The sequence below is a fragment of the Xyrauchen texanus genome, chromosome 35, assembly GCF_025860055.1.
Source record: "Xyrauchen texanus isolate HMW12.3.18 chromosome 35, RBS_HiC_50CHRs, whole genome shotgun sequence".
In the NCBI taxonomy this organism is placed as follows: domain Eukaryota; kingdom Metazoa; phylum Chordata; class Actinopteri; order Cypriniformes; family Catostomidae; genus Xyrauchen; species Xyrauchen texanus.
The window spans coordinates 6,631,468-6,653,495 of NC_068310.1; the positions used below are offsets into that span (position 1 = coordinate 6,631,468).

A 22,028-nucleotide genomic window follows, 5' to 3' on the forward strand; every position below is an offset into this window, starting at 1 on the left:
ATGTCTTAAGACTGGCATGTCTTAAGGTCAATGTTAGGTCAAAAATGGCAAAAAAGAAACAACTTTCTCTAGAAACTCATCAGTCCATCATTGTTTTGAGGAATGCTTGAAATAGCCCAAAAACTGAAGATTTCAAAAAGGTGAACACAATTAAACAAGAGGATAAGTATATCATAGATTCTAGTTTGAGAAATATATGCCTCACATGTCCTCAGCTGACAGCTTCATTGAATTCTACCTGCTCAACACCAGTTTCATGAACAACATTAAAGAGAAGGCTCAGGGGTGCAGGCCTTATTGAAGAATTGCAAAGAAAAAGCCACTTTTGAAACAGAAAAACAAAAAGAAAGTTTTGAGTGGGCAAAGAAACACAGACATTGGACAACAGATAATCAGAAAAGAGTGTTTTGGATCTTAACTCTACTGAGCTTTTGTGGGAGCAGCTAGACTGTAAGGTGCGTGAGAAGTGTATGCAAAAGACAGCCACATCTATGGCAAGTGATACCGGAAGTGTGGGGTGAAATGTCACCTGAGAATCTGGACAAACTGACAGCTAGAATGCCAAGGATCTGCATAGCTGTCACTGCTGCACATGGGGGATTTTTTGATGTGAACTTTGAAGTTGTTTAAGAAGTTCTGAATATTTTTTCAAATTGTTGTATATTTTTCACATTATTATTTTCCTGACCATCCATTGTGATCAGTTGAATGCCACTTTGGTGAATAAAAGTACCAATTTCTTTCCATAAGAGCAAAATCTGCACATTATTCCAAACTTTTGCCTGACAGCTTATATATGTATGTACAGTATGTATCTACTGTACATATATACACTTATCAGCCACAACACTAAAACCAATGACAGGTGAAGTGCAAAACATTGACTTATTGTATATATATATATATATATATATATATATATATATATATATATATATATATATATAGTATATATATATATATATATATATTAGGCAGCAAGTGAACCGTTAACAAAAGTGTTCCAAGGAAGGACACCGGTGAACCGGTGACACGATCATAGGCACCCGAGGCTCATAGATGAGTAAAAAAAAATAAAAAATAGCAAAAGCTCATACATGCACTACTGCACCAACAATCACATTGTTCTTGGTGCGTGGGGAGCGAAGGCTAGTCCGTCTGGTCCAATCTCACAGAAGAGCTACTGTAATTATGATAGGTCAATTTTTGATTGGCTGTGGCCTGTTTTGTAATAAGGGTTAGGGGGGTATGTGTTTAACGTAACAGCAATTTAATGCTCAATCATTTGAATTTGTTTACAGTGTTCAGAACATTATTTGTCGGACCCTACACACAGTAAACAAGATAATTTAGTTAAAATATAAGAAAGAAAGAAAGAAAGAAAGAAAGAAAGATATATATATATATATATATATATATATGATTATGGCAAATGTTAATGAGATGGGCATAAATGTTGTAACTGTGGAGGAGAACATAGTGTTGTGTTTGGGGTTTGACTTCTGCTATTGAAGTGCAGAACGAGAGAGCTAAGAAGAACATTACATATGCAGAAGCAATTAAAATGGTTGATGAAAAGGATAAAGCGGAAGCTTGGTTTGGATAGGAGTGATGATTTTAATAATACATTGGAATGCAAGAAGTCTTGTGGCCAATGGATTGGAATTTTAAAGTATTATTAATGAGATGGTAATTAAGCCTGATCTGATATGTATACAAGAGACGTGGCTTAAACCCAAATTGTATTTTGTTGGAGGTTGTATAATTCTGATCAAGGAAGGTCTACATTATAGAACATTAGGTAAAGATATAACAATAGAGTATGTGGTCGTGGATGTGTGGATGAGTGGATTAAACTATGTAATAATAAACTTTTATAATCCTTCTAAGTAATTAATGTTGAATGAGTTAGAACAAATAGAGGGCCAAAATGGAGATAGGGTGATTTGGTGTGGGGACTTCAATGCATATAGTATGTTATGGGGAGGTTCAGTGACAGATGGTAATGGTCGGGTGGTGGAAGATCTAATGGAAATTAATCATTTGGTGTGTTTGAATGATGGAGGTTACACAAGGGTAAATGTGGATACAGGAAAGAATCTGTTATAGATTTAACATTGACATCTTATTCAATTGCAGGGAGTACTGAATGGGAAATAATGCAACAAGACACTATAGGAAGTGATCACTATCCTATATTCACAACAGTGCAAGTAAATACAGGAAGAAGTGACGTGAATCAGGGAAATATGGGTAAATGGAGGTATTTATAAAGTGAGTTGGGAAGAATTTATGAGTTTGAGTGAGGAGGGATTAAAAAACATTATAATAGAAATGGATAGATCGGTAGAGATGATCAGTAGAGAAATAGTACAAACAATTCAAATAGCAGCAAATAAATATAGCCTATACCAAAAAGTAAAGGGGGTAGAAATATGAAGATAGTTTCCTGGTGTAATGAAGTGTGCATGTGCCATAAGAAGAAAAAGGAAAGTATTTAGGAGAGTCAGGAAGTCACATAATTATAAAAATGTGATAGAATATAAACAAGCACAAGCAGTTGTAAGAAGAACAGTTAGGAAAGCCAAGAAGGTGTATTGGATGTCATACTGTAGTAAAATAGGGGAAAATACATCAGTAGAGGAGGTGTGGATCATGATTAAGAAAATGAAGGGAATTCTAAAGAATAATGGATATCCAGTTAAGCATGAATGGAGAAAGAGCTGTGGAGGATGGAGAGAAAGGGGAAATGTTTCTAAAAGGCATTTATTAAAGTAAATAGTTCAGAAGTAAGAAAATAAGAGAGGATGTGTTGAAATAATATCCAGATTTAATGGGGGGTAAAAAGAGACCGTTAATCATCTGTTGGATGCATCATTCTCTATGAGTGAATTAAAGAAGGCAGTGAGAAGAATGAAATGATCTACTCCAGGTTTGGATGAAGTTAGTTATTGTATGATGAAGTATTTAAGTGAAGTTTCAATAAAGGTGATTTTAGCATTTTATAATAGAATATGGAAAGAAGGTATACTTCCTCAAAGTTGGAAGGAAGCATTAATAATACCCATTAAAAAGCCAGGGAATGACCCAAGTAATCCCATAAATTATCGTCCAACCTCTCATTTATGCAAGGTAATGGAGAGAATGATAACTGATCGTTTGGAAAAAGGGAGCTGTTTTTCTCCTTATCAAAGTGGATTTAGGTGTGGAAGATGGACTTTGGATCCAATAGTATCTTTAGAAGCTGATATAAGGAAGGCATGTATAAGGAAATTGTCATCACTGTTTTCTTTGATATAGAAAAGGCGTATGATATGCTGTGGAAGGAGGGATTATAAATAAAGATAGGAAAGATGAATATAAAAGGAAGAATGTATAATTGGGTTAAAGAGTTTTTAAATTGGGAGAAGAATTAAATTTTATATCCTCTAGTGGTATGATTGATAATGGAACACCCCAGGTCAGTGTAATGAGTCATCATCATGATTAATGATGTTTTCTCAAGAATACATACAAGTATGGGGAAATCATTGTTTGCTGATGATGGGGCTCTCTGGTTTAAAGGAAAGAATATAGAATAGAATATAAAGAAAATGCAATGTGCATTAAATGAAGTAGAAAATTGGTCAGGGATAATGGAGTCAAGTTCCCCTTCTGTCGCTCTCTCCACGTTGTGTCAGAGAAGCGACACTAGGGGTCTCTCTTGAGCGCCGATATTCACCTCTGGACTATGAAAAAAGGCCAATGAGAGTTGGCAACCAGTATTTGCATGTCCCGCCCCCAGACATACAGTTATTTAAGCGGCGCAAATACGGGAGTTCATTCAGAAAATTTCTTCGGAGCCGATGGTCGTGTCTGCAACTGCTGCGTGTACACACCGAGTTCCTGCTATCCCTCTGCTGCATGCTGTTGGATTCTACGGCGCACAACATCGGCTTTCTCCTGTTTGCACGGCTGTGCATTCCTGTCCCTGGGCGCATCGACAGTGCAGATTCAAAAACTTTCACGAGTTTTTTCCCTAAAAGAGTGATTTTATTTAAAAGAGTAATTTCCTCTAAAAGAGCAAAACACAGCGGCGTTGAACGTCCTTTTAAGGACGCGTCTTTATAAAGATGCCCTTCTGCCCCTGTGTTGTTTCTGGATGCGGTAGAGTGCTCTCCACTTCCGACGGCCACAGGCGCTGTCTCGTGTGTCTGGGTAGCGATCACACCGAGGCTGCGTTTGTGGATGGTTCATGTTCTCACTGCGAGAACATGACCATGACAACGTTGCGGTCGCGGCTTGCTTACAACCGTGAGTAAGCCACTCCAGCCGCCCCCCGTGTCGCTCCTTCTTCCCACGGGATTGAGGACGATGCGGCTGGCGATGGAGGCGATTTGGGGATGGCAGCGGGTGCAGCTCCGCCAGGTACGCCCCCTCGGACCACCCGGGCCCCGACACGTTCATTGATTCCCGTCCGTGCTCGCCAGTCTACCGACCCTATTGCGATGGAAGCAGATGAGCTCGCCGCGGCATCGGAGGGCGTGTTATCTGATGCTGAGGACTCCCCTGGGCTGCCGCTTTCGGGCCTGCACACCCAGGCTGAGGCTGACGCACAGATGACTGACATGATTTCCCAGCAAGCCAACAGCGTGGGCTTGGATTGGAACCCTCCATCCTCCCCACAACCATCAAGGATGGACGACTGGTTCCTGGGGTCTGGGCGCCGCTCACAGCCTCGCCCCACCCTGGTCCTGTTTTTCCCGGAAGTACATGATGAGCTGACGTCTTCGTGGAGAGCATCCCTCTCCACTCTTCACATCACCACAGGCTCGTCCGCCCTCGCCACCCTCGACGGCGGAGCGCGCCATGGGTACGAGGCGATTCCCCAGGTGTATAGGGCGGTTGCGATCCATCTATGCCCCGGTACCCGTACCACCTGGCGAGGTCGCCCCGTACTTCCTTCCCGGACCTGTAGAACAACCTCCTCGCTGACAGCGAAGGCCTACAGCGCCACCGGACGCGCTGCTTCCGCCCTGCATGCCATGGCTCTCCTGCAGGTCCACCAAGCCAAGGCACTACGCGACATGCACGGGGTGGCCCTGATCCCGACACGCTGCAGGAACTGCGCTCAGCGACCGACCTCGCCCTGAGAGCGATGAAGGTCACAGCGCAAGCGCTCGGACAGGCGATGGCCATGCTAGTGGTCCAGGAACGTCAACTGTGGCTGAACATGGTCGAGATGCGTGAAGCCGACAAGACTCGCTTCCTCAACGCCCCTGTCTCCCAGTTCGGCCTATTCGGCGACACCGTCGAGGACTTTGCCCAGCAGTTCTCCATGGTGAAGAAGCAGACGGAGGCCATCTCTCACATCATGCCTCGCCGCAAGCCTGCCGCCACGGCCCATGCCCCGTCTGCTCGCCGAGAGCATCCTCCCGCGGCCAGAAGGCAAGCCCCTGCTCCGCCTCAACCCAGGCCCAGCTCTCAGCCCCAGCGTCGAGCAAACCGCTGGAAGCGCACGCCCCCTGTCTCACGGACCCCCTCGAGGACCCGGAAGACTCCCAGGCACTCCTGAGACAATGCACACATAGCCCAAGGAGTTAGCTCCGGAGGTGGTAAGACCGCTCCGTCCCCCGGTGGAGGGCCAGGAGGAGAATCCTTTGTTTTTTCATTTGCCGCACCCTCTAACACGGGCTGCGGTACCCAAATTCTCAATAAAAGAGCTATTTCCTTTGTCTCTGGGGCACATGGCCCGCAAATGCCGTTCTCACGGCACTCTGCTTTCAGGCCTCAACAGTCCCGGCTCCATGGACGTGGTGTCCCCGCCTTCAGCGCCATGACTGTTCCCCTGCTGGCCGGTTCAGACGAGTCCAGAGGACGCCAACATCAGACCTCCTCCTCAGTCACGAACCCGCCCCCCGCCGGGTGCGCGGAGCAAGGTAAGTGCTTTGAGTTTATTCTCAGCACCAGAGCCTCAGGACGCCACGTTGCCTCCCGACGTCCAAAAAACCCGTCCCCTTGGTGCCCCTAGCACGGAGTTTAGAGGCGTGGCTTTCACTGCCCAACCCGTCACGCTGGCTGCACGGACCATTCGACTCGGTTACGCAATTCAGTTTGCCAGGTCTCCGCCCCCCTTCGTGGGCATACATTTTTCCGCAGTACACGGCCAACATGCCCACTCCCTGCGCGAAAAAATCTTCTCCCTTCTATTAAAGGATGCAATAGAGCCTGTCCCTCCAACCGAAATGAAGAAGGGTTTCTACAGCCCTTACTTCGTTGTACCCAAGAAAGGCGGCGGCTTACGACCGATCTTGGACCTGCGAGTTTTCAATCGGACCTTGTCCAAACTCCCGTTCAAAATGCTCACCCAGAAACAAATTCTATCTGGCGTCCGGCATCTAGATTGGTTCGCAGCGGTAGACCTGAAGGACGCGTACTTCCACGTCTCAATTCGCCCTCGACATCGCCCCTTCCTAAGGTTCGCGTTCGACGGCCAGGCGAATCAGTACAAAGTCCTCCCCTTCGGCCTGTCTCTGTCCCCTCGCGTCTTCATGAAAGTCGCAGAGGCAGCTCTTGCCCCGCTCCAAGAAGCAGGCATATGCATACTCAATTACCTCGACGACTGGCTCATACTGGCCCACTCCCGAGAGTTACTATGCGCACACAGAGACCAGGTGCTCAGCCACCTCAGCCGTTTGGGGTTTCAGGTCAACTGGGAAAAGCGCAAGCTCTCCCCGGTCCAGAGCATCTCTTTTCTCGGTCTGGAGTTAGACTCAGTCCCAATGACAGCACGTCTCTCCAATGAGCGTGCTCAGTCAGTGCTGAAATGCCTCGCTTCCTTCAAGCCAGGCGCCATGGTCCCGCTAAAACGTTTCCAACAGCTCCTGGGGCATATGGCATCCTCCGCGGCGGCCACACCGCTGGGGTTGACGCATATGAGACCACTTCAGCACTGGCTCTGGACTCGAGTCCCGAGACAAGCATGAAACATAACACACACAACATAAAAGTTACCTCTGCCTGCTGCCAAACCTTCAAACCCTGGACAGACCTCTGCTTTCTAAGGGCAGGAGTACCATTGCAGCAGGTGTCCCGACGCGTTCTGGTCACAACCGACGCCTCCAAATTGGGTTGGGGCGCCGTATGCAATGGATGTTAATTCGGAACAAACATGTCCTAGTCAGGACAGACAGCACCACGGTCGTAGCCTACATAAACCGCCAAGGCGGAGTACGCTCGCTCCACATGTCACAGCTCGCCCGTCATCTCCTCCTTTGGAGTCAGCAGCGACTCAAGTCACTGTGCGCCACTCACATCCCCGGCAACCTCAATGTGATAGCGGACGCGCTGTCAAGGCAAAGCTTGCCTGGCGGAGAGTGGAGGCTCCACCCCCAGTCGGTCCAGCTGATTTGGGACCGGTTCGGCAAGGCTCAGGTAGACCTGTTTGCCTCCCAAGAAACCTCCCACTGCCCGCTCTGGTATGCCCGGACAGAGGCTCCCCTCGGGGCAGACGCGTTGGCACACAGCTGGCCTGCGGGGCTGCGCAAGTACGCATTCCCCCCAGTGAGCCTTCTTGCACAGGTGCTATGCAAGGTCAGGGAGGACGAGGAGCAAGTCATTCTGGTAGCCCCTTACTGGCCTACCCGGACTTGGTTTTCGGACCTCACGCTCCTCACGACAGCCCCTCCTTGGCGAATTCCCCTGAGGAAGGACCTTCTTTCTCAGGGACGGGGCACGCTCTGGCACCCGCACCCAGACCTCTGGAACCTCCACGTCTGGTCCTTGGATGGGATGCGGAAGATCCGGCCTACCACCGACCGTCATAGATACAATCAATCAAGCCAGAGCCCCCTCTACCAGGCATCTCTACGCTCTAAAGTGGTGTCTGTTCACGGACTGGTGTTCTTCCCGAGCCGAAGACCCGCAGAAGTGCGCAGTTAGGTCAGTGCTCATGTTTCTTCAGGAGAGGCTGGAGAGGAGGCTGTCCCCCTCCACCCTCAAGGTGTATGTTGCTGCTATCGCGGCCCACCACGACACGGTAGACGGCAAGTCTCTTGGTAAGCACGACTTAATCGTCAGGTTCCTAAAAGGTGCCCGGAGGATAACTCCCTCCCGGCCTAACCTGTTCCCCTCCTGGGATCTCTTGGTCGTCCTTACGGGACTCCAGAGACCCCCCTTCGAGCCGCTTGACTCAGCTGGACTCAGGGCCCTCTCTCTCAAGACTGCCCTGCTGATCGCGCTCGCTTCCATCAAGAGGGTCGGGGACCTGCATGCGTTCTCTGTTAGCGATGCTTGCCTGGAGTTCGGTCCGGCAGATACTTTCGTGATCCTAAGACCGCGACCGGGCTATGTGCCCAAGGTTCCTACCACGCCCTTCAGGGATCAGGTGGTGAACCTGCAAGCACTGCCCCGGGAGGAGGCAGACCAAGCCCTTTCACTGCTGTGTCTAGTACGTGCTTTATGTATTTATCTGGACCGCACACAGAGCACCAGATGCTCTGAGCAGATCTTCGTCTGCTTTGGGGGACAGCAGAAAGGGAACGCTGTCTCCAAGCAGAGACTCGCCCACTGGGTTGTCGACGCCATTTCCCTGGCTTATCACACCCAGGCTGTGCCCCCCCCTTGCGGGTCCAAGCTCACTCCACCAGGAGTGTTGCGTCCTCATGGGCACTGGCTAGGGGCACTGCCCTAGCAGACATTTGTAGAGCAGCGGGCTGGGCAACACCTAACACTTTTGCAAGATTCTACAATCTCCGAGTTGAGTCAGTATCGTCCGTGTTTTCTCAGGTACCGAGCCCGTGAGAACTCGGTGGCACGCCTACGATCTGACCGGGTGAATCGCTTGCACCTAGCGCCCTTCCCCCTAACCAGGGGAAACAGTGCGCCTTCATTCCCAGGAGATCTCAGGTTTGGGACACTGGTCGATTCCTCCCTAGCCCTCGTGGGTTGCAGTTCAGCGGTGGAACTCGCTGACCCAAGCCACTGCGGGTACCAAGCTACCCTGTACTGGTATAGGTGCTCCACAGGTAAGGCCTCCTTCGGACTCCCCCTGTGTGTAACACCACGGTTCTGTCCACCACGGTCCTGCCACGTCGCTGAGCCGAGCCACTGTTGTGGCCGGACCATTTCCGGCTCCTCAGAAAAATCCTAAAAAATCGCCGCTTAAATACCCGTATGTCCGGGGGCGGGACATGCAAATACTGGTTGCCAACTCTCATTGGCCTTTTTTCATAGTCCAGAGGTAAATATCGGCGCTCAAGAGAGACCCCTAGTGTCGCTTCTCTGACACAATGTCTCGTTCCCTCCATCGGGGAATGGGGGTTACATACGTAACCTAGACGTTTTCAGTGGAAAAGACAAAATAATAAGTTTTACAAATATGAAGAGGAAGGTGGATGTTAAATTAAAATGATATAAAAAGAACTGGAAGGAGTAAATATAATTAGATTTCTAGGAGTATGGTTTGATAGTAGATTAACCTGGAGAGATCATATAGGAAAGATTGCGTGAAGATGTAAGCAAGTAGTGAATGTAATGATGTGTATTTTTAGGACAGGAATGGGGTGCAGAGAGGTTGGCTTTAAAAACTATATATACATCTATGATAAGATCTATATTGGATTATGGTTGCATAGTGTATAGCTCTGCAAATTAATCTAATTTAATTAAATTGGATAGAATTCAGTCTCAAGCCCTAAGAATTTGTTATGGAGCATATTTGACTTCTCCAGTTTCAGCTCTTCAAGTAGAGATGGGTGAAATGCCTTTGCAGATAAGAAGACAACAATTAATTGTGTCTTATTGGGTAAATCTAAGAGGTCAGAGTGGGAATCACCCTCCAAAAAGGTATTGATGCCTAGTTGGGAATATGAGAAGAAAGAGTGCAATAGTTTTGGATGGAGTGTGGGGAAATTTGTAAAAGGTATGAGACAGGAAGTATTTATATGCTCCAATAATTCCTTTATCTCCAGTGCCATTTTGGGTTATGCCCCAACTAGAAGTTGATCTAAAATTATTAGAAAGAAGGCAAGAGGAAGGTCCATATGATGCTGAGGTATATGATGTAAGGGACGTGGGGTCAAGATGTGGGGATTATATACACATTTATACAGATGCTTTGAAAGACCCCAAAACAGGTAATGTGGGTGCTGCATTCATACCAAAGTTAAAAGTGTATAAAAATAACAGGATATCAGATTACCTATCAGTGTATACTGGAGAGATGTTTGCAATAATTATGGCAATAAGGTGGATTAATGAAGTTAAAGTATCTAAAGCAATAATATGCTCAGATTCTAGTTCAGCTTTAATAAATTTGAATAAGCAGAAGCCAGAAATGAGATAAGATATGATAATAGAGATGTCTCAAGAATTATATTCTCTGCAGCAAAATAGTATAAAGGTACAGTTTTTGTGGGTACCGGCTCATATTGGGGTGAGAGGTAATGAAGAGGCTGATGTTTTAGAAAAAAAGGCCATAGAGAGAGATTAACCTGGAGAGGTTAATAGAGAGAGAGATAGTTGATATCCAGATTCCTTTTAGTAGGTCAGAAATAAAGTCAATAATCAAAAAGTATATTCTGAAATTAAGGCAACAGTTTTGGGACACTGACACAAAAGGTAGACATTTTTATCTTATACAGTCAGAAGTGGATACAGGAAGAGTATCTGGTGGGAGAACATTTGAGGAGAACATCATTTCAAGATTAAGATTGGGGCACACAAGGTTGAACAGCACAGTGCACTTACTAGGCAAACATCCAGTGGGTCTATGTGAGATATGTGGTGTTAATGAAACAGTTGAACATGTTTTAATGCACTGTAGGAAATATACTGTTGAAATGAGTTGAAGGATGAACTAGTAAATAAGGGTGAGCAGTTTACTATTAAACATTTATTAAATCTTGGTAGAAACATAACTCCATTATTGTTACAGTATTTGGGAAGTAATGGATTGCTCAAACGTATAGAAGTAAGTACAATTATTATTATTATTTTTTTTATTAAGTAATTTATTTATTTCCATTTATTTTACCCCTCCATGGGGGTTTAAGAATTAAGGGTGATTGTATGTAGGTTGGTGGAGTAAGGTAAATTAGAAGATTGTAAGTAGAGTGGCAATGGTCCATTTGAGTTACAGGTGGCGGTAATGCACATGTCTGCGAGCCGTCGTAAAACAAGAAGAAGATGCGGCATGTCAGAATGCAAAAAAAAATAAAACTATTACATTAAATTTGCTGTAAATGTTATGACCATGATGACCATACCCCCACAATTGTTCACTTTTAGACATGTTACTTTTGTGATTAGTAATTAATTGGTTATTATTTCTTAGTTCACAAGTAGTTCTCAATAAGGATATATATCTTTAGTAATAATCAAATACCTACCAAGGAACTACCTTTGTACTAAATTACCTATTACTTACTGCTTAGTTAATATTGCTTCCATATTAGTTAATAGTATTAAGTTCGGTGTTAATGCAGTACTACCTATTACTTCCTGCATAGCTACTTGTTAACTACGGACCATTATTCTAAAGTGTTATCAATTTGCAAATAGAGGACGCAAACACCAGAGGTGGCAACTTTTACAAATGTAAGTATTTTATTAATACAAATAAATAATTGTATCTAAGTAAAATTATACATATTGATGGATTAATTTTTAATTGGCCTCCAACACCGCTTAAATTGTGACTCGAAACTAGCGAGGTTATCAAATCAAATCAAATCAAATCACTTTATTGTCACACTACCATGTACACAAGTGCAACAGTAGGTGAAATTCTTGTGTGCAGTTCCGAGCAACATAGCAGTCATGACAGTGACAAGACATATACCAATTACAATAAACAACATACTTACACAAAACAATTTACATATCAAATGTACACATACTTACACAAAACAATTTACAAATCAGATGTACACATACTTACACAACACAATAATTATATACAATGCAGAATATAGAACAGAATATACAATACAATACAATAAGTGGGAGTATATGAAATATATATGTGTATATATATATATAGCAGTTGTATTGAGGAGAGTATGTTGACAGTCCAGTGTGAGATTATAGCTGAATAAAGTGCAGTGCTAATTATTGATCCTGATAGATCAAGAGTTCAACAGTCTGATTGCTTGGGGAAAAAGCTATCATGTAGTCGGCTGGTGCGGGTCCTGATGCTGCGATACCGCCTGCCTGATGGTAGCAGTGAGAACAGCCCATGACTTGGGTGACTGGAGTCTCTGATGATCCTCCGAGCTTTTTTCACACACCACCTGGTGTATATGTCCTGGAGGGAGGAAGCTCACCTCCGATGATGTTCCTGGCAGTTCGCACCACCCTTTGCAGGGCTTTGCAGTTGTGCTGCGGTGCTATTGCCGTACCAGGCGGTGATGCAGCCAGTCAGGATGCTCTCTACAGTGCTGGTGTAGAACCGTGTGAGGATGTGGTGGTTCATTCCAAACTTCCTCAGCCGTCTCATGAAGAAGAGGCGCTGGTGAGCCTTCTTCACAACGGCCTCAGTGTGGACGGACCATGTGAGTTCCTCAGTAATGTGGACACCGAGGAACTTGAAGCTGCTGACTCTCTCCACCGGTGCTCCATTGATGGTGATGGGGCTGTGTTCTCCGTCTTTCTTCCTGAAGTCCACAACAAGCTCCTTGGTTTTACTGGCGTTGAGGGAGAGGTTGTGCTCCTGACACCAGCGTGTCAGAGTGTGCACCTCCTCTCTGTAGGCTCTTTCATCATTGTCAGTGATCAGACCTACCACCGTCGTATCGTCAGCAAACTTAATGATGGCATTGGAGCTATGTGTTGCCACACAGTCATGTGTGTACAGGGAATACAGGAGTGGGCTGAGAACACAGCCCTGCAGGGCTCCAGTGTTGAGGGTCAGTGATGAGGAGGTGTTGCTGCCCATTCTAACCACCTGACGTCTGCCTGACAGGAAATCCAGGATCCAGCTGCACAGCGAGCTGTTTAAGCCCAGAGCCCGGAGTTTCTCATCAAGCTTGGAGGGCACTATGGTGTTGAATGCTGAGCTGTAGTCTACAAACAGCATTCTCACATATGTGTTCCTTTTTTCCAGGTGGGAGAGAGCAGTGTGTATTGTAGATGCAATGGCATCATCAGTGGAGCGGTTGTTGCGGTAGGCAAACTGCAATGGGTCCAAAGAGGGGGGCAGAACAGAGCAGATGTGATCTCTGATTAACCTCTCGAAGCATTTGCTGATGATGGGGGTCAGAGCAACAGGACGCCAGTCATTTAAGCATGTAATTTGGTTACTTATTACTGTCGAGATTTCACGCAGCAAATGATAATTTGTTGGATTGTTCACATATATTATTTATCACATGTAACTACTGTATTCGCATACGCCTTTTTCTATTGTTGTAGGGATGGGTGAATACGTAACGCGTCTCATAATGAGCAGGATGGCCAATGGGCATCTCTTCTCTGGGTGCAGGAACGCAGCCCAGTTTGGATGTGAGTTTGTAGATTACTTTTCCTCAGAAATTAGTAGAGTTCGGTTACATTTGATATGTGTAATTGTTATGTATTTTATATACTTAAGGTGAAGAATAATACAACACAGACACAAGATGACTTTCACAGCAGGGTCTAGTGTTTTACTTAACTCGACTGTTCATGACGTCACACATGTACGGGTAGCAAAACCATACAAAATACATGACATCCCCCCTCTTAAGTTTAGAACTATCCAGCTTGTAACTGTTATTACATATCTGAATTAAACAATTATACAACCTAAATATAATCTCTTTGTTTATGAGCAATCTTGTGAACATTTGAGCTCATTCTTTTAACTGCACAAATTATTCAAACAAAAACAAAACTCAGGTTACTGCAGTGTACATGTATAGTGCAAACCACTGTTCAGTCCTTGTACCTTGAGGGTATTTTCACTTGTCTACCTGACCTGGTAATGTATCCATGTGTCTGAGACTCTTCTGTGTTTTGTGTGTCCTTGTCAATTGTAGATGATTGAGTGTCACTGACCTGTGAGTCCATCTCACTATTAGTTTCATTGACTGTGTTGTCCGTTGCTGTTGTGAGAATTTTTTCTCCAGTCTTTAGAAGATGTTTTCTGTTTCTCCTGTATATTTTTCCATCTGGAGTTTGTATGATGAAGGATCTTGGTTGCTCATGTCTTTTTATGATTACTGCAGGTTGCCAGACATCTCCTCGTTGCACTCTCACTCTTTCTCCTATGTAGACATCTGGAAGCAGTTTCGTTTGCCTGTCAAAGTAGGCTTTTTGCTTGTCTTGTCTTAGTTTCAGGTTATCTTGGATCTGTATGTTGCTCTCGGGCGACAATAAGGTGACTGAGGTAGGTATTTTGGATTTCAACCGACGTCCCATTAGTAACACTGGTGAGTACCCAATACCATCCAACGGCGTAATTCGGTATTCCAACAAAGCAATGTAGGGGTCACTTTTGCCACTCGGAGCTTTCTTTAACAAGTTTTTTTATGGTTTGGACTGCTCGTTCAGCTTGTCCATTCGACTGTGCGTTTCCTGGGCTGGACATCACATGTTCGAATTCCCACACTTTTGAAAACTTGCTGAACTCTATGCTGGCATACTGTGGACCATTGTCCGAAATGAACATCATTTCTTTCCTTAGGCCATCCATCCATGGTCATTTTACGCAGCAGTTGCATTTCTTGATCAGCAGCTGTTGTACTGCGAAAAACACTTCGCTTTTCTTCAGACACCGGCAGATACGTTGTTATCCAGCACAGCTCTAGCTCTTGACCAAGCAAGTCTTCTGTATGCTCATTCAGGTATGCACGACTTAGTGCATCAGTGATGTGCATCTCTTTACCTGGTTTGTAGGCTACCTTCAGGCTGTATCTTTGAAGTCTGAAAAGCATGCGCTATATTCTGGGTGGAGCTTGGTGCAGTGATTTCTTAAAAATACTTTCCAGTGGTTTGTGATCATTTTCAACTTCCACTTCCTTGCCGTAGATATATTGATGAAATTTTTCGCATCCATAAACTATGGCAAGTAACTCTTTCTCAATTTGCGCATATCTTTTTTGAGCATCCGTGAGTGCACGTGATCCATAAGCCACTGGTTTTTTATCGTGCAGAATGACTGCCCCGATGCCTTCTGAGCTGGCGTCAACTGAAAGTGTCACTGGTTTCTGTACATTAAAGAATTTCAGTGTTGGAGCATTTGTCAGCAGATTCTTCATTTTTGTGAAGCTTTCACTTTGCTCTTCCTCCCAGTGCCACTGAACATCATCTTCTAACAGCTTTCGAAGAGGAGCACTGACATCAGGTACATTTGGAATGAATTTGGATAGGTATTGCAACATACCCATTCATCTCATGAGTGCTTGTTTGTTTTCAGGTGGTGGCATTTGCACGATTGCTCTCACCTTTTCATTATCTGGCTTAAGACCTTCTTCTGAGATGATGTGTCCAAGATATCTTATTTTTGATGTTCTTATCTGGCACTTGATCTTGTTTAGTTTTAAATTCCATTCTCTTGCTCTTTCCAGCAGCTTGATGAGTCTTTGATCATGTTCTTCTTTTGTCTCTCCCCATACTATGATGTCATCAATGACATTGATCACACCTTCAAGACCTTCTAGCATCTGTGCAACCGCATGCTGGAAGACTTCACTGGCTGAAGACACACCAAATGGTAAGCGAAGAAATCTATACCTCCCTATTGGCGTGTTGAACGTGCAGAGTTTTGAGCTCTCATCATCCAGTTTTATTTGCCAGAATCCTTGATTAGCGTCCAGGACTGAGAATATCTTTGCACTTAGCATGCTGGATACTACTTCTTCCACTGTCAGTAGAGGGTAATGTTCACGCTTTATTGCTTTGTTAAGGTCTTGTGGATCTATACATATGCGTATCTTGTTTGGTTTCACCACTGTTACCATGCTGTTTACCCACTCTGTTGGTTCTGTTTTCTTTTCTATTACACCCATGCTTTCCATCTTGTGTAGTTCTTCAACAATCTTGTCCTTGAGTGATACAGGAACCTTTCTTGGTGGATGAATCACTGCTGAGACATTGGGGTCTGTTTTGATGTGATGCTCAATTGGTAAACAACCAAGGCCAGAAAACAGGCCGTCAAAGTTTTTCAAAGGGTCATCTTTAATCTTTATTTCATATATTCTTTTCACCATCCCTAATTTTTCACAGGTTGTGCATCCTAGAAGTGCAGGTACGTTGCCATCGACCACATGAAATTGAATATTATGCTTTTGGTTTCTGTTGGTGAAGGTAAGTTGAACTTGTCCCACAGGTGACATCTTATGGCCAGAATATGTAATTGTAGTAACTTTCTCCAAAAGAGGACAGGAAAACAGGTCTCCGGCACAAGGTAAGCCTTTTTTATTGTCTTTTATAATGTGCACACACACACACATCAACACAGAAACGCTGGGTTGCTGTAGGTCGGTCTCCCTCTGCTCTGTGGCTGCTGGCTTTTTATCCGCTCTCCTCGCTCTACTGCAATTAGAGACAGGTGTTAGACATAATTTAGCTCAGGTGTGAGCGCCCTTACCGCTTTTCTCTCCCGGACGGGCGCTTGACCATGCCCCCGCTGCCACATACCCCCACCGCCCGACTCAGGCCGGGGCGTCATCCGGCCTGCCTACCACTCCCCCATTTCTGGAGAGGAAGTCAGCGGCAGCCATCTGCACCCCCGGTCTGTGGACCACCTTGAACTTAAAAGGCTGGAGGGCCAGATACCAACGGGTGATCCGGGCGTTAGTATCTTTCATGCAGTGGAGCCACTGCAGTGGGGCATGATCCGAGCAGAGGGTGAAGGCCCGCCCCAGCAGGTAGTATCGGAGGGTGAGGACCGCCCACTTGATGGCCAGACACTCCTTCTCTATGGTGCTGTACTTAGTCTCCCTTAAGGAGAGCTTCCGGCTAATGTACAGCACCGGGCGTCCTCTCCCTCCACCACCTGCGAGAGTACGGCCCCCAGCCCTCTGTCTGAAGCGTCCGTCTGCAATACAAAGGGAGAGAGAAGTCAGGTGCATGCAAAAGCGGCCCCCACAAAGTGCAGCTTTAACCTGCGTAAACGCCTGTTGGCACTGCTCTGACCATTGGACCGGATCTGGAGCCCCCTTTTAGTGAGGTCAGTCAGCGGGCTGGTGACGTCCGAATAATTGGGTACAAATCTTCTGTAATAGCCAGCCAGCCCCAGGAACTGCCTCACCCCCTTTTTGGTCTTAGGTCTAGGGCAAGTCGCAATTGCCGCGGTCTTATCAATTTGGGGACGCACCTGGCCATGACCCAAGTGGAACCCCAGATACCGTACCTCCACACGCCCAACCGCGCACTTCTTGGGGTTTGCGGTGAGCCCCGCCGCCGCAGCGATCTCAGGACGGCCCTCAGATGTTGCATGTGCCGCTGCCAATCATTGCTGTAAATGATAATATCATCTAAATAGGCAGCGGCGTACGCGGTGTCGCGGTCTGAGGATCCGATCCATGAGTCGCTGAAACGTGGCTGGTGCCCCAAACAAACCGAAAGGAAGCGTCACAAATTGGTGTAATCCAAACGGCGTAGTGAAGGCTGTTTTCTCACGGGACATTGGTGTCAAGGGATCTGCCAATAACCCTTCGTTAAATCCAAGGTCGAATAAAATCGAGCAGTACCTAACCGATCGAGCAGTTCATCAACACGGGGCATTGGGTACACGTCAAATTTAGACACCGCGTTGACTTTTCTGTAATCCACACAGAATCGAACAGACCCATCACTCTTGGGAACAAGAACAACCGGGCTGGACCAATCACTGTGGGATTCCTCTATTACGCCCATATCAAGCATCGCATCTAATTCCTCCCGTACTATTTTCTTTTTATGTTCGGGTAAGCGATAGGCGGCAACGCACCACCGCGCCCGGCTCGGTCTCGATGTGGTGCTGTATGATGTTTGTGCGGCCCGGTAGAGGGAAAACACGTCCGCAAATTCTTTTTGTAATTCAGAAACCTCTGTGAGCTGCCGCGGTGAGAGTTGGTCTCCACAAGGAACCGGAGTGTTGAGATTGTAGTTTTTGTTTATCTCCGGTCCGAGCTCCGCCCTCTCCGGAACTACCGTGGCCAGCGTCACAGAGGCCGCCTCCTCCCTCCATAATTTCAGGAGGTTGAGGTGATAAATTTGGCGCGCGCCCCTCTATCGGTACGTCTAACCTCATAATCGAGATCCCCCACTCGTCGTGTGACCTCAAAGGGTCCTTGCCACTTGGCGAGTAATTTAGAGCTCGATGTTGGGAGTAATACGAGTACCTTGTCTCCCGGTGCAAATTCCCGTAGCCGAGCACCCCTGTCATACAGCCGGCGTTGGCGTTCTTGAGCTTGGAGCAAATTCTCCTGTGTTAGTTGCCCCAGTGTGTGGAGTTTTGCTCTAAGATCGAGAATGAACTGAATTTCATTTTTACTGTTAGAAGGTCCCTCCTCCCACGCTTCGCGGATGACGTCAAGGACACCGCGGGGGCGTCGCCCGTACAGCAGCTCAAACGGGGAGAACCCGGTGGAGGCTTGCGGGACCTCTCGTACTGCAAACAACAGGGGTCTAGCCACTTATCCCAATTCCTAGCGTCATCGTGTACGAATTTACGAATCATGTTCTTGAGCGTTTTATTAAATCGTTCCACTAGGCCATCTGTCTGAGGATGGTAAACGCTAGTGCTGAATCGATTTGATGCCCAAGAGCTCGTAAAGTTCGCGAAGTGTTCGTGACATAAAAGTCGTGCCTTGATCGGTGAGGATTTCTTTCGGAATCCCCACCCGGAGATTATCTTGAAGAGTGCCCCTGCAACACTACGTGCGGAGATGTTGCTCAGAGGCACTGCTTCCGGATATCGCGTCGCGTAATCCACTAGGACTAACACGAAGCGATGTCCGCGTGCTGACCGTTCTAATGGCCCGACGAGGTCCATCCCAATTCTTTCGAAGGGGACCTCGATTAACGGTAGAGGGCGCAATGGCGCTTTTGGGGTGGCCGGTGGGTTTACCAACTGACATTCACGGCACGCCGCACACCACCTGCGGACGTCACCGCCAATGCCCGGCCAATAGAAACGGGCTATTAGACGGAGAAGTGTTTTCCGTTCCCCTAGGTGACCGGCCATGGGATTATAGTGAGCCGCCTGGAAAACCATTTCCGGCGGCTCCGTGGAATCAATAATTGGGTTACTTCCTCCTTTGTTTGTGCGTCCTGCGTCACCCTGTATAACCGATCTTTAATAAGTGAAAAATACGGGTATGAAACGGCGACACCCGGCCGGAGATGTTGACCATCGATTACTCTCACTTGGTCAAAGGCGTGCTTAAGGGTTTCATCCCGCGACTGCTCCAAGGGGAAGTCCCCCTCCGAGAATTCCCGGAGAGGAGGAGCGTCCACCTCGCCCCTTCCCACGTCACTCGGAGCAGCAGAGGACGGCCCTGGCTCCGCCTCCCCCGCCAAAGCATCGCACATCACACACCCCTTCACTTTCACGCAGGACCCATCCGCACAAACTCCCTCCAATAACTTTCTAAAATTCAGCCAATCCGTACCCAAAATTAGCGGATGGGTGAGGCGGGAACTAACCGCTGCCTCCACACTATGTTTTTCTCCCCTGAATTTGATCGCCAGAGTCACCACGGGATACTTGTGAATATCCCCATGCACACACCTTACCCTCACCAGTTTAGCTGAGCCCAAAGCCCCGGGTTGAACCAAGCGTTGGTGGATGGTGGTCTGGTTACAGCCGGTATCCAACAAAGCTTGGTATGTACCCCCCTGGATTCTTACCGGAATCCGGTACGCTCCAGCCCGATCGGGGGCAGCCTGTGGAACATCGGAGACCCGCACCACTGCCCCTATTTCCATCAGCGGACACTGATCCCGGAAGTGGTCCGGGTCTCCGCACCTCCAGCAGACCGGCCCAGGCGCTGCGGCCGCACCCGTGCTGGCGGGTGCCCCCACCTGAGGAGGAGAGCGGCTGAAGGACGGGGAAGGGCTAGGCGGATGTTCCCAAGGCCGGGAAGCTGGTCTTACAAACGCTCCGTGCCTGCGGGGGGCAGGAACGGACCCTGGGGAGAGAGCAGAGCGAGAGGGAAGAGGGGAGGGAAAAAAAACAGGGGAAGACACAGGGGAAGGGGAGACAGAGAGAGAGGGCTCATCCGCCCTGGGAATCGCCGCCATGTGGTCCTCCGCGAGTCGGACGGCTTCCTCCAGCGACGCCGGGCGGTGGCACTGGACCCACTCGGCCGTCTTCCGGGGCAAACGCTGGACAAACTGCTCCAGTACCACCTGGTCGACTAGTTCCTCGACGTCGCGGTCCCGCGCGAGCAGCCACCTCCGACAGGCATCACGGAGCCGCTGAGCTGAACGCATAAGCGGGCGGTCGGCTTTTCGAGCTTCAAGGCCCGGAAGAGCTGGCGACTTTCTTCCGGGCTCCGACCAACCCGTTGCAAGATGGCTTTTCTCAGATCATGGTAAGCCAGGAGGCTTGTTGCCGGCAGTTGTTGCGCCGCGAGCTGTGCTTCCCGGACAAGAGAGGGACTAGGCGGGCTGCCCACTGGTCTTGGGGCCACCCCAAATTTCCGCCGTTCGTTCAAACAGATCGATGAACGCCTCTGGATCATCTGCCGGCCCCATCTTCTGTAACGCGGGTGGGGGCAATGTGGCGCGGGTGTCCGGGGTCGCGGCTGCGGCTGGAGCGGCCTCCTGGCTGAGGAGGCTCCGGATGGCGTGCCGGTCCTCTGCTTGAGCCTGCATGATTTCGAAGAACCGACGGTCCTGGTCTTGCCGGAGCTCAAGCAGGGATTGTTGGTGGCTCTGATGGAGTGTCGCGAGGGACTGGAGGACTTCTGCCAGCTGGGAGGACTCTATGGGGCGACTCTGTTCCATTATCAAAGTTCCCGGGTTTCAGCACCAGTGTAGTAACTTTCTCCAAAAGAGGACAGGAAAACAGGTCTCCGGCACAAGGTAAGCCTTTTTTATTGTCTTTTATAATGTGCACACACACACACATCAACACAGAAACGCTGGGTTGCTGTAGGTCGGTCTCCCTCTGCTCTGTGGCTGCTGGCTTTTTATCCGCTCTCCTCGCTCTACTGCAATTAGAGACAGGTGTTAGACATAATTTAGCTCAGGTGTGAGCACCCTTACCGCTTTTCTCTCCCGGACGGGCGCTTGACCATGCCCCCGCTGCCACAGTAATTAAGTGACAGGTGGATTTTTTTAGTTTTCTTTGAGTTTCCAGTGACCTGAACGCATTGTTGGGTATTATATTACATGCTGCCCCTGTGTCTAATTTAAATGTAACATTCTTGTTGTTTATTTTCAGGCTTTCAGTCCATTTGTCTTTTTCATTTTGTGTTTCAGTGGTGACTGTGTGCACATTTTTCATTGTTTGCACATCAATGGTTCCAACAAAGAAATCATCTTGCTCATCACTTTGTTCACCTTGTTCTACAGCCTGTATTTTCTTGGTGGAGACATGCGTTCTGCACATTTTCGCAAAGTGGTTTCTTTTGTTGCATGCTTTGCAAATTTGCCCATAAGCTGGGCACTTTTTGTATTCATGTTGGTAGCCACATCTTAAATATTTCATGTTTGCTTTGTGGTGACTTTCCATTGCATGCTGTTAACTTTTCTGTTCACTTTGCCCTGTTTTGCCTCCTCTTTTCTTTGTTTTTTTACACTGCTAATTTTGTTCACGTCTATTTCTTCAACTAGCATTTTCATCTGATTTGACGTTAACTCGTTGGCCCGGCTGGTGTCAATTGCTTTTTCCAATTGTCATCTCTTATCCCGCATACGATTCTATCCCTGATAATTGAATCAGTCAGATCGCCAAATTCACAGTCTTTCGTCTTGGGTTTAATATCTGTGACGTATGCATCAGTTGTTTCTTCTCAGCTTTGCGCTCTCGTAAAAAACATATGGCGAATGTACGGCAGTTCTTTGAATTTCCTTTTAAGTGCATCAATTTTATTCACTTCTTGCTCCGTGAACTGGAATGTGTTGTACACTTT

The 22,028-nt window shown here is 47.1% G+C and overlaps 1 protein-coding gene across 1 annotated transcript in view; it reads right to left on the bottom strand.

Annotated features, from left to right (window-relative positions):
- Nucleotides 1-16,169, bottom strand: part of LOC127629327 (cadherin-like protein 26) — a 33,201-nt gene extending 17,032 nt beyond the window's left edge. Inside the window, exon 1 of the mRNA XM_052106491.1 lies at nucleotides 15,405-16,169. Within this exon, the coding sequence (XP_051962451.1) occupies nucleotides 15,405-16,169 (765 nt within the window). The remainder of the gene's footprint in view (nucleotides 1-15,404) is intronic.
- Nucleotides 16,170-22,028: the final 5,859 nt, after the last annotated feature.